The 16366-nt window shown below is 43.8% G+C and overlaps 1 protein-coding gene across 1 annotated transcript in view; it reads left to right on the top strand.

Moving 5' to 3' along the window:
- LOC117521924 (multiple epidermal growth factor-like domains protein 11) overlaps positions 1-16366 on the top strand; it is a 253072-nt gene that overhangs the window by 211757 nt on the left and 24949 nt on the right. The window contains exons 15-17 of the mRNA XM_034183290.1: positions 6916-7044; positions 11134-11262; positions 15311-15439. Of these exons, the coding sequence (XP_034039181.1) occupies positions 6916-7044; positions 11134-11262; positions 15311-15439 (387 nt within the window). The remainder of the gene's footprint in view (positions 1-6915; positions 7045-11133; positions 11263-15310; positions 15440-16366) is intronic.

Genomic DNA, 16366 nt, shown 5'->3' with positions numbered 1-16366 from the left:
CGGTGACTTCGGCCTGGGTAATGGATGAGTCCGCCTCTGAGTCCCCAGTCTCTGCTTCCTCTTCGGAAGATGTGACGATGGGATTGAGGAGATCCTCGAAGTATTCCTTCCACCGCCCGACAACATCCCCAGTCAGGGTCAACAGCTCCCTACCCGCCCCATAAACAGTGCTGGTGGAGAGCTGCTTCCCCCTCCTGAGGTGCCGGACGGTTTGCCAGAATCTCTTCGAGGCCGACCGATAGTCCTCCTCCATGGCCTCCCCGAACTCCTCCCAGACCCGAGTTTTTGCCTCTGCGACGGCACGGGCTGTGGCACGCTTGGTCTGCCGGTACCTGTCAGCTGCCTCCGGGGTCCCACCTACTAACAAAGATAAGTAGGACTCCTTCTTCAACTTGACGGCATCCCTTACTTCCGGCGTCCACCACCGGGTTCGGGGATTGCCGCCGCGACAGGCACCAGAGACCTTGTGACCACAGCTACAAGAGGCCGCATCAACAATGGAGGTGGAGAACATGGTCCACTCGGACTCCATGTCTCCAACCTCCCCCGGGATCTGGGAGAAGCTCTCCCGGAGGTGGGAATTGAAGACCTCGCTGACAGAGGGTTCCGCCAGTTGTTCCTGGCAGACCCTCATGATACGCTTGGGCCTGCCAGGTCTGACCGGCTTCCTCCTCTCCCAGCGGATCCAACTCACCACCAGGTGGTGATCGGTCAACAGCTCTGCCCCTCTCTTCACTCGAGTGTCCGAGACACATGGCCGAAGGTCAGATGATATGACTACAAAGTTGATCATCGACCTCCGGCTCAGGGTGTCCTGGTGCCACGTGCACTTATGGACACCCTTGTGCTTGAACATGGTGTTCGTGATGGACAAACTATGAGTAGCACAGAAGTCCAACAACTGAACACCAACCGGGTTCAGATCGGGGAGGCCGTGCTTCCCGATCACACCCCTCCAGTTCTCACTGTCGGTTCTGAACTGCCCTGAGTCTAAGAGTAAAAATCCTCCTTAAAAAAATTACTTCTACAAACCTGTCAACCGAGAAATGAGCGCGCCGGGCAGAGAACTGCCAACGGCATCAATCAGTGAGTGTAAATTATCCATTTATTACTATAATATTATTTGTTGTGAGAGGTGGGGCCAAAGTGCAGCTTTAACAAAAAATAAAAAACATAATCTACTTATGAAGATTAGAAGAAGGCTGAGTTTGACGGACTGTGTTTCATCTGGATCAGCATGTTACAGTAGGGGAGACTGGGGTCAGTTGTCACAGTACGTAACCCTCTGGGGTCCGAGGGGATTTTTTTGGACAGTTCACTCACCTGGCATAAATGTTTTATTATTGCTGTTAACAGCTCTCCCTGCATCCCACACTCAAGTTTTATGTCTCTCTTTTTTTCAGGACAACCTGTGCTTTCATAATATATATACCTTTGTTGTGTTTTATAAGTGTAATAAAGGTTTACAATCAGAAATAAGAAAGGAAAAAGTAAAGCGGAAAATAATTTTCCACACACATTTATTCAAAACACACAGAAAACTATAATAAACAACTGTTTTGACACTTTATAAAGGTAATTTGAAAACTATGTTCAATGTTAAATGAATATAATGTAGTGGAATGGGGCTGTGCAAAAAAAGGTGATTGGAGTGCAGATGTACAGAACTTTTCAGTGCAGGGATGACCAATCTGTACTTTATGGTAGTGGGGGGGCAGGGTACGTGGGGGGGTCTCTGGCATTATTTATTAGTCTAGCTGTGGATGGAAAGAAGCTGTTTTTGCATCTTGAGGTTTTGGTTCTGATGGACCTCAGCCTCTTGCCAGAGGGCCCTGGAGGTGTACAGGTCCTGTACACCTCCAGGTTCTGAGTCCAGTGAGCGTTGTATCATCTGTGAACTTCAGGAGCTTTACAGACTGGTGACTGGATGTGCAGCTGTTGGTGCACAGGGAGAAGAGTAGAGGAGAAAGAAGGCAGCCTTGGGGGATCCGGTACTGATGGACCATGTTTTGGAGACATGCACCTTCAGCTTCACATGCTACCTCCTGTTAGACAGGAAGTCAGTGATCCACCTGCAGGTGGAGTCGGGCACGTCAACCTGAGAGAGCTTGTCCTGCAGCAGGGTCGGGATGATGGTATTGAAGCACAGCTGAAGTCCACAAACAGAATCCTGGTGTAGGTTCCTGGAAAGTCCAGATGCTGGAGGATGAAGTGGAGGGCTGTGTTGACAGCATCATCTACCGACCTGTTGGCTCTGTTGGAGAACTGCAGGGGATCCAGGTGAGAGTCAGAGATGGCCGTGAGGTTTGTGAGTACAAGGTGCTCGAAGGTCTTCATCACTACAGAGGTCAGGGGTCTGTAGTCATTAAGACCTGTAGTTCTTTTTTTTGGGGGATGGGGATGATGGTGGAGGCCTTGAAGCATGCTTACACCTGGCATGTCTCCAGTGAGGTGTTGAAGATGTGTGTGAACACGGGGGACAGTTCTTCAGTATGGATGGGAGACAGTCAGGTTGAACTGAACCAAGTTAATCTGATGATAAACATCTCCGGCGGAGCTGAGCTTAATTTATAAAGACCAAACAAATTGTTCTCTTATTTTTTGTTTTTGTTTTTTAGTGGAGTCATGCGTTCTGTAAAACCTCCGTCAGCATGTGACCTGCAGCAACACGATGATTCAGACTGATAACAGGATGCAGGCGAGGCGTCTCCATCAGAGGTCATGAGGTCACTGTGACACAGCAGCAGCTTTGGCTTCATGTGGAACCTGAACATGTTCAGAGCATGTGTTGCCATGGTTACTAACCAAGCCTGGTGTTTTGTGGAACTGAATATCAGGGTTTACCGACTTAGACACAGACAGACACACAGAGTAACAGAGTTAACATATCTGGATAAGTGACGAAGGGGAGGGGTTTGAGGTGTGTTGAGATCATGTGATGTGATCGCGTGACGTGCTGCACGTTGTATTTATTGGTGCATTTGTTTTTGTATTTGTGTTTCTTACATTAGCTCTGGTTTTATTATTATTATTATTTGGAAGGGTTGTGGCCCCGATCAGCCACCGTAGTTTTGTCAGTAGATGTCACTGTCCTGATGCAAATACATTAAACACAGTCTGCATTTATTTGTTTTTTTTTGTGGTTATACCTGCAAAATCACACACAGACAGAAACACACAGACACAGAGTAACAGACAGACAGACACACTCAGACAAACAGACAGACACACTCAGACAAACAGACAGACACACACAGACAAACAGACAGACACACACACAGACAAACAGACAGACACACACACAGACAAACAGACAGACACACTGACAGAAACACACAGACACAGAGTAACAAAGACACACTCAGACGAACAGACAGACACACAGACAGACACACACACAGACAAACAGACAGAAACACACAGACACAGAGTAACAGAAAGACACACTCAGACAAACAGACAGACACACACTGACAGAAACACACAGACACAGAGTAACAGAAAGACACACTCAGACGAACAGACAGACACACAGACAGACACACACAGACACAGAGTAACAGAAAGACACACTCAGACAAACAGACAGACACACACTGACAGACACACACACAGACAAACAGACAGACACACTGACAGAAACACACAGACACAGAGTAACAGAAAGACACACTCAGACAGACACACACTGACAGAAACACACAGACACAGAGTAACAGAAAGACACACTCAAACAGACAGACACACACTGACAGAAACACACAGACACAGAGTAACAGAAAGACACACTCAAACAGACAGACACACACTGACAGAAACACACAGACACAGAGTAACAGAAAGACACACTCAGACAAACAGACAGACACACACTGACAGAAACACACAGACACAGTAACAGAAAGACACACAGACAAACAGACAGACACACAGACAAACAGACAGACACACACTGACAGAAACACACAGACACAGAGTAACAGACAAACACACAGACACAAACAGACAGACACACTCAGACAAACAGACAGACACACACAGACAGCCACAAAGTAACAGACACAGAGTAACAGAAAGACACACTCAGACAAACAGACACACACTGACAGAAACACACAGACACAGAGTAACAGAAAGACACACAGACACAGACACACTGACAGACAGACAGACACACTGACAGAAACACACAGACACAGAGTAACAGACAAACACACAGACACAAACAGACAGACACACAGACACAGAGTAACAGACAGACAGACACACAGAGTAACAGACAGACACACTCAGACAAACAGACAGACACACACTGACAGAAACACACAGACACAGAGTAACAGACAAACACACAGACACAAACAGACAGACACACTCAGACAAACAGACACACACAGACAGCCACAAAGTAACAGACACACACACAGACAAACATACAGACACACAGAGTAACAGACAGACAGACAGACACAGACAGACACACTGACAGAAACACACAGACACAGAGTAACAGAAAGACACTCAGACAAACAGACACACACTGACAGAAACACACAGACACAGAGTAACAGAAAGACACACTCAGACAAACAGACAGACACACACAGACAAACAGACAGACACACACAGACAAACTGACAGAAACACACAGACACAGACACACTGACAGACAGACAGACACACTGACAGAAACACACAGACACAGAGTAACAGACAAACACACAGACACAAACAGACAAACAGACAGACACACACACAGACAAACATACAGACACACACAGACAGACACACAGACACAGAGTAACAGACAGACACACTCAGACAAACAGACAGACACACACAGACAAACAGACAGCCACAAAGTAACAGACACACACACAGACAAACAGACACACACACAGAGTAACAGACAGACACACTCAGACAAACAGACAGACACACACAGACAGACAGCCACAAAGTAACAGACACACACACAGACAGACACACACACAGAGTAACAGACAGACACACTCAGACAAACAGACAGACACACACAGACAGACAGCCACAAAGTAACAGACACACACACAGACAAACAGACAGACACAGAGTAACAGACAGACACACTCAGACAAACAGACAGACGAACAGACAGACTCAGACAAACAGACACACAGACAGACAGACAACCACCCAACTTCTGTCACAAGTTCTGTTCTGTGCATGTAGAGGCACCTGCTTGCAGCTTTGGGACATCAGTTTGCCAGTTCCTCAATCGCAGAATGATTTTTTTTTTTTTTTTTTTTTTAAGTACTTGTGTTTGTCTCTGTGTGTGTCTGTTGACAGACACACACAGAGACACACAGACACACACACAGACGAACAGACAGAAAAACAGGCAAACACACAAACACACACACACCGACAGACACATATACACACATACAGACAGACACACACAGAGACGCACCCAGACAGACAAACAGACACACAGAGACAGACAGACACACAGACAGACAGACACAGAGTAACAGACAGACACACTCAGACAAACAGACAGACACATAGACAAACAAAGAGACACACACAGAAACACACACACACACACAGACATGCACACAGGCAAACACACAGACATGCACACAGACACACACAAAATCAAATCAAATCAATTTTATTTATATAGCGCCAAATCACAACAAACAGTTGCCCCAAGGCGCCTTATATTGTAAGGCAAAAGCCATACAATAATTACGGAAAAACCCCAACGGTCAAAACGACCCCCTGTGAGCAAGCACTTGGGGACAGTGGGAAGGAAATACTCCCTTTTAACAGGAAGAAACCTCCAGCAGAACCAGGCTCAGGGAGGGGCAGTCTTCTGCTGGACACAGACTGGTCTGCACACACAGACAGACACACACACACACAGACACACACAGAGACAGACATGCACACAGACAGACTCACACAGACAGACACACAGACAAACTGACACACACACACAAACAGACACACAGACAAACTGACACACACACAGACAGACATGCACACAGATAGACAGACACACAAACAGACACACAGACAGACACATGCACACAGACAGACACACACACAGACAAACAGACATGCACACAGACACACACACAGACAAACAGACAGACACAGTCTCTCTCAGTCACACTTTCGGAGGTTTAACCTAATACTTAGCTGGAATTGTACAAGTTGTATAAATAAATACAAAATTCTAGGAACTCTTCAGCTTTTACACATTTCAATTTTAAAATATTTCAACATATATTAATGTATATGAACGTTATGACCTTTAAACTCATAGTGAACATAAAGCTGTAAAACATGATAAACTTCACATAAAAAGTTCTTCCAGCTTCTCTGTTTCATTCGGGGTCGCCACAGCAGATCCAGTGTGGATCCACATGTTGGTTTTACGCTGCATGGACTCCACATTACATGGAGAATGGACACGGGGGTCTGAAACCAGGAACCTTCTGTTTTGGCATCTGGCTGAAGGTTCATCTTCTGATCATGAGTCTATGACAGTGGAACCAAGAAGAAATCTGTTGCAAGAAAACAGATTAAATCTTGGCTCGAGTCTCCCATGTGTCTTCTGGCAAACTGTAGCTGAAAATCACATCTTATGAAGGTGAGTCCGGGATTTCTGAAAAATGTCTGGGACAACATGGAAGTTTAACCTCGGGAACACAAAGCAGCCAGCTCTTACGAACACGTTAAACCATTGCGGTAGTTTCCTGTGGCATGCTGGAGTTAAATCGTCTGTCAGTCATCGTGCGTCCAGGTTACGGTTCATCCTCATGGATGGTGTCTTGTGACATGAAGATTCTGTTATTGTCCTCACACTGATCCCTTCTTTGTGTGTGTGTGTGTGTGTGTGTGTGTGTACGTGCGTGGTGACAGTGTGTCCCAGGGGGAAGTACGGGAAAGGCTGCGCCAACACGTGCACGTGCACCAACAACGGTACCTGTAATCCCATCGACGGCTCCTGTCAGTGCTTCCCTGGATGGATCGGCGAGGACTGCTCCAAACGTAAGCTACAAATCTCTTTCTTCTCTCCTCAGCACTTATCGACCTCATTTCTTTGCTTTTCACCAAAGAACTGACAGAAATTAATGGCACTGTGTTATTCACTTGTGTGTGTGTGTGTGTGTGTGTGTGTGTGTGTGTGTGTGTGTGTGTGTGTGTGTGTGTGTGTGTGTGTGTGTGTGTGTGTGTGTGTGTGTGTGTGTAGGTCTTTTAGTGAAGCTTAGGGCTAGTGGGGGCAATCACCTTAGTATTTCTTCTGTTTTTCTTGTTGCTTAAAGGACATATCTCACATATTTTTTTAACATCCCAGTTAGTAAGACAACATAAAAGTACTCATGATTGTAAGTGTCTCTGCACACATGTACTAATAATTAATGATCTCTGATGTATTTTATTCCTCTCACTCTGAGCGTTATCAGGTTCATTTCCGGAGCACGTTTCACTTGGCAGTTTTCTGCATTTTTCAGTGTGTGACGTCCTTATTAGGAAAACAGAAACATCTCAGTGACTGACAGACAGAGGGAAACAAACCTGCTCCGTCCAAAAACGAAGCTTCTGAGCTGCTGTTCAAAAGTGATGGCTCGGATTTACAGAGAGGAGACGACACGCTTCACCCCGAAACTCTTAACTTTGTCAGAGTGTCGGATTTTGGAACCTAAAGTGTGGTGGCACTGTTTGTGTGGATGCTGGTTTACTGAATCTGTGGACATGGACGCGGGACATCTGACACTGTGTTTAACAGACTGCCTTGAGATTGTTGGATTTGTTACATTGGAAAAAGTCAGAATACATTATTTCCAGGAGTTAATGGATGTTATTTAACGTTACACGATCATGAGAGAGGTGAAGCTGGAGCCAGTTTCAAACACACACGTGTGCTTCTTTGTTCGTGTGGAGTATTTGATAATAGATTTTTTTTTTTTAGATTTTATTGATAGCATCACTTGTAATTAATCATGCTCAAAGCTGAACCTGGAGCAGAGATGGTTAGTGACAGGCTGCGTTTATGACTCGTGGCCGTGCAGGTGCACAGAAACCTTCTCAAAGCTGCAACTTTTACCGTGACTGCATCAAAATGAACAGTTATCACTTAAAAACGAGTCGTCATAGCACGACATCACACTTACGTAAACTTTGGAATTAATCTGTGCCTCCGTTCTTAACGTTAGCAGCTGCATTCCATTGAAGCACACGCTGGGACACTTCTAGTAGAGACGTCACCTGTTGGAAACATCCAAGTACTGACGAGTACTTTGTTTTTGGATGTCTCCATAACCGTTTGCTGCGAATGCCATATCATTTGAAACCGGTCATGGAAGTGCACAAAGTAATCCCAGTGGATCATCGGATGGTCACTAACGGACTAAATCTAAATTGTTATGATTTTGGTGCGACATGTCCTTTAATGCTGACGAATTATACTGTATTTATCTTTCTGATGCTTGATTGTTTTTTTTTTCTGTCTCTCTGTTTGAGGTGCAGCTCCATCCAGAGATGGGTGTGGTGTCTGTTACTGTAACCCTCCTGTCCTGTGCACCGGCAGAATTTCCCGTATATTCGTTTTGTGAATTGTTTTGTAAATTGTGTCTGTAGCATGGCCCAAGCAGAGTCACCTCTTTGAGTCTGGTCTGCTTGAGGTTTCTTCCTCAAATCATCAGAGGAAGTTTTTCCTTACCACTGTCACCTGTGTTCTTGCTCTGGGGGTTGGTAAGGTTTGGCCTTACTTGTGTGAAGCACCTTGAGGCAACTTTGTTGTGATTTGGCACCATATAAGTGAAAATAAATTGAAATTGAGTTGGCTGATATTGGTGCAGTCAGAGATAACCACCAGTGAAACAAAAACTAAAAGCATCCAAAGTCATGGTCAGTAAATTGCCTTCTTCAGTTAAGACCCAGAATATTTCCTCTTGAAATGTTATGTGCAAGTGTTGCAGAATTTTCCACACACAAAAGAGTTCATAAAGGTAAAGTAGTTAACAAAATAATAATGATTATATTGTGTGCGTATGATTTAAATGATGTTTAATTCAGCAGATATTAAGAGGATGAACAGAATTCACACACTGCAGTTCTTGACAAAATTCTATTGTACTTGAATTTATAGTAAATGTCCACCAGGTGGACCACGAACCTGTTACTTGTAGTAGATGAGGGCCGTCAGTACACTAGCAACTACTGGATTCAAATTCAAAGGATTCAAAGGATTCAAAAGAATTTTATTGTCATATGCACAAAGGAACATGTTCCCTGCACAATGAAATGTGTTTACTGCATTTAACCCATCCTAATTGCCAGTTAGGAGCAGAAGTCGCCTTTAGGCGCCCGGGGACCAGCTACAGATGTATATCCTGCCTTAGGTCAACAGCAGGGCTGAGCAAACCATGACCGGCCTCATGACGACAGACGACACACATATAAAAAGCATGAACACATATAAAAAGCACACACAAGACACAGACTAGCTTTCTGTCAGCAAATGAGACCTGGTGACCGAGGAAAAAGAGGAGGGATAATAAAGACAATTTCTCTTTACACCATACAAACTCGCCGGCATATCACGCAAGTCATCAACAAGCATACAGTTTATCTTATGGTTAAAATTTTAACCAAACTAATTCCAGACAAGTTATTTAAATTAACATCACATCTGGTGTTTTATAAAGTGAAAATATCATCTGTATGTTTTAGTTTTAAAGTAATTCACTAATTTTGAAGGTTTTAGTGTTTGGACCACACATGTTGCAGTGCATTGTGGGTAAAGTTTTATGACAGGAGAAATGCATTGAGATGCTCTGATCAGGCTGCACTTTAACCGCTGCACACGGACAACAGTATTAAACTCTTTACATATTGTGCCTAAAACTCTTGTGAATCTGTTCTCTGGGTTTATAGACATTGTTATTGTGTTTGTTTTATGTAAACATGCCAGAAACTCAAGTTGTGTGAGCTGCGATCGTTTCCTGTTCATGTCATTCTGGGGGAAAGTGAAGTTAGCTCTTTGTCTACTGGCCAGTAGATGGCCAGTGTTCATTCGCCCTATTGAGATATCCCATAATCCTTTGTGCACCAGAGAGTTGCTGCAGCCTCTTATTAATGTGATGAAAAGCATATAAATGTACATTTTGGTTGTATAATGTTCATTTACAATTGGCGTCATGTGGATTCTCTGTGCTGTTTAGACTACAGCAGTTTAAGTGTAGCCTATTCAGAGCGTCTCAATGCATTTCTCCTGTCGTGAGGCTTTACTCATAATGTTCTGCAGCATGTGTGTCTGTCCAAACACTAAAACCTTCAAAATTAGTGCATTACTTTAAAACTAAAACATATAGCTGATATTTTCACTTTCTAAAACACCAGACGTGACATAAATTTAAATGACTTGTCTGGAATTGGTTTGGTTCAAATTTTAACCATAAGTTAAAACTGTATGCCTGTTGATGACTTGTGTGATATGCCGGAGAGTCTGTATGCTGTAAAGAGAAATGATCTTTTTCCTCTCTCTTTATTCCTTTCTCTTCTGTAACCAGTTCTCCTTTGTCTGCAGAGGATAGAGCTGTCTGTCTGCTTCAAAACATTTAACAGGTAGGTACTAAAATCTCTGATTTCAGATGTTTTTAACTGTTGAGCTTTATTCACTCTGCCTGCAAAAATATGTTAGCGGTCTAAAAATGATTGGACCTAAATTTATCAGACACTAATTGGTCCGCTGATGGTTTTCAAAGTTATCTGAAAAGCTAATCTAATAATGAAAACTTTAGCTTCGATAATTAGCGGTTGGTGGATTAATGGAACTGTGCCCACCGCTGTATTTGAGATTCAACATATTTCAGTGGTTATTCAACTCACATCAACAGTAAATGCACCGAACCTCGGTGTTGTACAGAGAACCATCTGGTTGGACTTTGAAGCTGAACTGTTCAAAAGATTATTTTCTTTATCCATTTCTGGGGATTGTCCCATTCAGGCTTTTACTACTGAGTCCTGATCTGATGGTTTGAGTCCTCGCGTTGAGTTTGACGTTAGTGCTCGATAGTCTTTGTATGTTTGTTTTCAACTTGAGCCATCTGACTGTGTGTTAATCTTTGTTGACAGCGTGCCCTCAGGGGTCGTGGGGTCCAGACTGCATCCACACATGTAACTGTCACAATGGAGCCAAGTGCGCCCCTACAGACGGCGAGTGTAACTGCAGCCCTGGATGGACGGGACTCTACTGCACTCAGCGTACGTTTGCATCTGTGACACACAGATTCTCCGACGTCGTGTTCATTACAAGCTGTTGTCCATGACCTCAAATCCACTTTGCATCAAGTGGCCAGTAGTAGTACTGCAAGCTGAAACTGTTCAAAGTTATTAACGTGCACATAGGAGAAAGAGGAGAGTTAAAGCTGCAGATTGTCAGAAACATGTAAACATATCTTGTAAGAAAACAAACATTTTTTTGTCTTAATCACAGTTTTGATTGTTTACCTTTGGATTGTTTCCTTTTTCCTTCCTCATTCCCAGAGAAAGAAACGAAACAGACACACAAAACATGCACAGAAAATGTTGTTGTAGGTCTTGAAATGTCTTCATTGAATGCCACTGAGGTCAGAAAATGTTTACTTTTAATTATTTATTATAACTACTTTAAGACATCACAGAAATCTCATCAGAGGAAACTAGTTGTGAGTGTTGTCCTCTGTCTCCGTGACAGACTGGAAGCAGGTTTTTGGAAAATTTCACAAAATATTGCAGACTTAAAAGGATAAAGTTAAATATCAGACATAATTAACAAAAAAAAAATCTACAAAATGCATTTAAACATATTCCCTATAAACCTACAGGTTCACAGTCTGTAAGTGTTTTTATTACTTTGAGAACTGAAACTTCAGCAGAGCAGCCAATCACAAAGGCTGTTTACATTTAAAAAATAACAACTTTAATTTCGAGAAAGTTAGACCCTCCAGAAGAATATCAAGAACAAAGAATTCAACCACAATACATGAACATTTTGAGAGACAGACAGATATACCTCCACATCTTGATCTATATAGAGATATATCGAAATATTAGTTATTTGTTGAATTAATTGCTCAGATCGTGGCATCACAAATTTCTGGAGGGACTGAAAGTAATTAAACAAAAATATTAGTTATTGCCGTCACAGCTGAGTGTGAATCTGATGTTTTGTGTTATAAGAATCATTATTATTATTGCTCATCTTAACCAAAGGTCCCATGATGTCACAGCGAAGTGTCCGTCTGTCCGTCCGTCTGTCATCCATCCACAGTTCATAGAAAATGCTTCTTCTTCTCCTTCCATTCTTGATGGATTCTGATTCTGATGGTTATGTTGGCGTCTTCTAAGCACCGTTCAGAATTCTTCCTCACAGCGTTTGAATGGTTTCAATTTTAGAACATATATTTTGGTGGTGAACAAAATGGAGCATCTGAGAAAGATTCACCCAAATCAGACACGTCTCAAGGATGACTCATTGTTGGGATTTTGGAGGAGAACCAAGTTTCTGTCCAGCAGCGACACGCTGCTATGGACATTTCAGCTGGTTCTTCAGTTCTCATACAAAAGTGTTTTTACACAATAATGATAAAATGACTTTAAAAAATTAACGGCTGTTGGTGAAGACGTTTACTGACAGGACGCAGGATGTCGTGGTTTTCTTCAGTTCTTCAGCTATAGTTTGGAGAATAAACGCGGATGGACACTCTGGTTTAGAGGTGGGCGATACCGGGAATTTAGGTATTGATCCGATACCAAGTAAATACAGGCCCAGTACCGCCGATATCGATACCGATACTTTTTCATATTTAAGCTTCATAGATCCAAAGGATCCAAAAGACCTAGGATAGAATTTCGCCAAACGTTGTACGTGACAACAAAATACTTTATTATCACAATCAACATTTTTGTTTAAAAAAATATCACTCAACACAACTTAAAACAAAATCTCCTGAGGTAGAGGGCTGACAAACCACAATACAAAGGTGCGCTGCTCCATGTTGTGTGACACAGCGCAGCACTGCTCTTACAGACAGAGAGCAGACTTTGATGAATCTGCGTGTGCAGCAGTCAGTGCATGCGGGAGAGAAAAAAAGCTTGAGTATCGATCTTTTTACATGAATCGTTCAGTATAAATACCAGCGTTGGTATCGATATTAGGATCGATCCGCCCACCTCTGCTCTGGTTCTTATTGTGCTTTTTGTTGACTGAGACTGTTGTAATTTGGGATTTGTTTGCCACCTGCTGGCTGTTAATTTTAAACATGTCCTTTGGATTGTCTGTGATCCATATGTATCACAGTCGCCATGGTTACACATGTCACTGTGATGGATCAGACTCCTGATATCTCAGGAGGGTTTTCTGTTGGGTCTGAGATTTGTAGAAATGTGTAGTTTTCAGAAAAGTCTGTTTTAAACACTGATAACTGTGACTTTATCTGTTTGGTTTCCTTCTGATTTTGTTTGCACTCTGTTTTTGTGAATTTCTGATGTACGAGGTCTGTGATGAAAAAAGCGGTCCTTTTTATTTTATTTCAAAAAATAAATGGATTTGATTCATATGTTTTTACGTCAGACAAGGTTGAACCCTCGTGCGCATGCGTGAGTTTTTTCACGTGTGTCGGTGACGTCATTCGCCTGTGGGCAGGGCTTGAGTGAGGAGTGCTCCACCCCGCCCGTCGGAATCTCTTTGTCTGAATAGCCGCTGCGGACGGCGCGCGTTGCTTTATCAACATTTTTTCTGGATCTGTGAGGGATATCCGAGTGGACACTATTCGAGAAATTAAGTTGGTTTTCGGTGAAAACTTTAACGGCTGATGAGATTATGGGGTGTTTCTGTCGGTGTAAGGACTTCCCACGGAGCGGGACGTCGCGCAGCGCTTCCAGGCGCTGTCGTCGGCCTGTTTCGACCTGAAAACATCCTAATTTAAGGCTTAATTCACCCAGGACGTCGTGAGAGAACAGAGAAGATTCAGAAGAGGCCGGCATGAGGACTTTATGCGGACATTCCACTGTTTAAGGACAGTTTGTAATGAAAGACGTGCGCGCAAATTCGCCGAGTCGTTTCCGTGACGACTCGGCGAATCTGTGTGCGCCGCAACAGGAAAAACACCTCCGTGTTGAAAACCATTTGTAAAATTCAGGCGGCTTTTGATGGCTTTCAACAAGCGAGTAACTGAGAAATTGTTTAACAGCTTGGGCATGTTCCAACTTGCCCGTTAAGGTTTCCAACGGAGGTGTTTTTCCTGTCGCGACCCCCGATATGCCCGACATGCGACTCTGCCCGCACGTTCTTTCATTACAAAATGTCTGTTAACAATGGAATGTCCGAATAAACTCCTCATGCCGACTTCTTCTGAAAGTTCTCTGTTCTCTGACGACTTACTGGGTCAACAGAGCCTGAAATGTGGAAGTTTTCAACTTGAAACGGCGAGACGCTGCCGCCTCGAAGCGCAGATTGCCGTCAGGCACCGTGGGCCATCCTTACGGTGACACTACCAGACCAAAATCTCTCATCAGCCGTTAAAATTTTTACCGAAAACCAGCTGAATTTATCGAATGGTGTCCACTCAGTTGTGCCTTACAGTTTTTGAAAAAATTTTTATCAAACAAAGCAGCAGTCTCTGAGCCATTCCTAAACAATGAAAAAATCGACGAGAGGGTGGTCTACTCCTCACTCAAAGACTGCCCACAGGCGAATGACGAAACCGACAGGCGTGAAAAAAACTCTCGCATGCCCACGAGGGTTCAATCATGTCTGATGTAATCACAAGTGATTCAAATCCATATGGTTTTTGAAAAAAATAATAAGGTCCGTTACTTTTATCACAGACCTCGTACGACGTTGAGACCCTGCGAGTCTCTTGTTCTCGGCTCACACCACCTGGTAACATTGAGAAATGAGAACGACTTCCTCTCTCGAGCAGCAGGTCCAAGCCGTGTAGGAGCGTTCTGGAACATTGATTGGCGACTAAGTGTGGACAGATCTTCAGAAAGGGGCGGGGCAACCACGTCGTGGCTGAGCACTCGGGGACACGTGTAATATTGTTGTAACCTTCTGTCATGTCTGAACCTGTTTTAAATGGTGAAGAATCTCCACAACAGCGCCCCCTGCTGCTAACTGAGCATCATAACTGCAGTTGTTCTTGAATGCTGGTGCACAGTACAACAGGAAGTAGCAGATGTGGAGTTTGTCAGCAGGTGTTTCCATCTGTCTGTTCACACATCATCTCTGTCTGCAGCTTTTGGACTTTTTGGTGTTGTTTATCTGCAGGATGTCCAACCGGTTTCTACGGCTCAGAGTGCGCCGAGGTGTGTCGCTGCCAGAACGGGGCTGACTGTGACCACATCAGCGGGGAGTGCTCCTGCAGGACGGGCTTCATCGGACAAAGCTGCCACCTCAGTCAGTACCTTCACCAAAAAACTAAAATAAATAAATAGATCATCCCCCCACCTCCAGAGCCACGCCCAGGCGACAGCTCCCCGGGACCCTTAACTGGAATAAGCAATGTAGCAGCCAAAATGTAATGTTGTCCTTCTACACTGAATGGTGCTGTTTCCAGGTGAAGGTATTCGTCAGACGTGTCGGTAGAAAACCAGATGTTGTGGTTCGGTGTTGACTCCAGAAAAGCAACAACTGTTTTGACTGCTTTATTGCTGTGGCACAAAGTTATGTTTGTCACTGTTTGAGCAACTTTGTTGTCTTCTTCTTTTAGCTGCTCCCATTAGGGGGCGCCACAGCAGATCAGTGGTCTCCATCTCACCCTGTCCTCTGTGTCTTCCTCTGTCTCACCAACCACCTGCATGTCCTCTCTCAGCACATCCATAAACCTCCTCTTTGGTCTCCCTCTTCTCCTCCTGCCTGGTGGCTCCATCCTCAGCATCCTTCTCCCTATATACTCTGGGTCCCTCCTCTGCACATGTCCAAACCATCTCAGTCTCACCTCACTGACTTTGTCTCCAAACTGTCCCACCTGAGCTGTTCCTCTGATATGTTCATTCCTAATCCTGTCCATCCTCGTCAGTCCCTCGTCTGTTTGTTAGCACCACCTTCTATTTCATGTTATTACCACATTTTCAGCACATCAAACACTGTATGGTGAAGTTGCAGTTGAATAACTGTTCAGCGCATCAACCAGGTCATTTCTGGGGTCAAGTGTCTCAGTCGCTCAGCAGTTGACAGCACGCTATAAGATGCTGGTTTATCAGATTATTAACAGACATAAAGTTTTTGAGGTCTATTATCTAAAAGCAGGTCCTTAAATTGTTCTGAAGTTTTATTTGTTAATTGATTGTGTCTTGTGTTAAAGCTGTACGGCCTGTGGGTTTT

The sequence above is a fragment of the Thalassophryne amazonica genome, chromosome 2 (assembly GCF_902500255.1).
Source record: "Thalassophryne amazonica chromosome 2, fThaAma1.1, whole genome shotgun sequence".
NCBI classification, from domain to species: domain Eukaryota; kingdom Metazoa; phylum Chordata; class Actinopteri; order Batrachoidiformes; family Batrachoididae; genus Thalassophryne; species Thalassophryne amazonica.
This window is presented reverse-complemented; position numbering and strand designations above follow the sequence as displayed.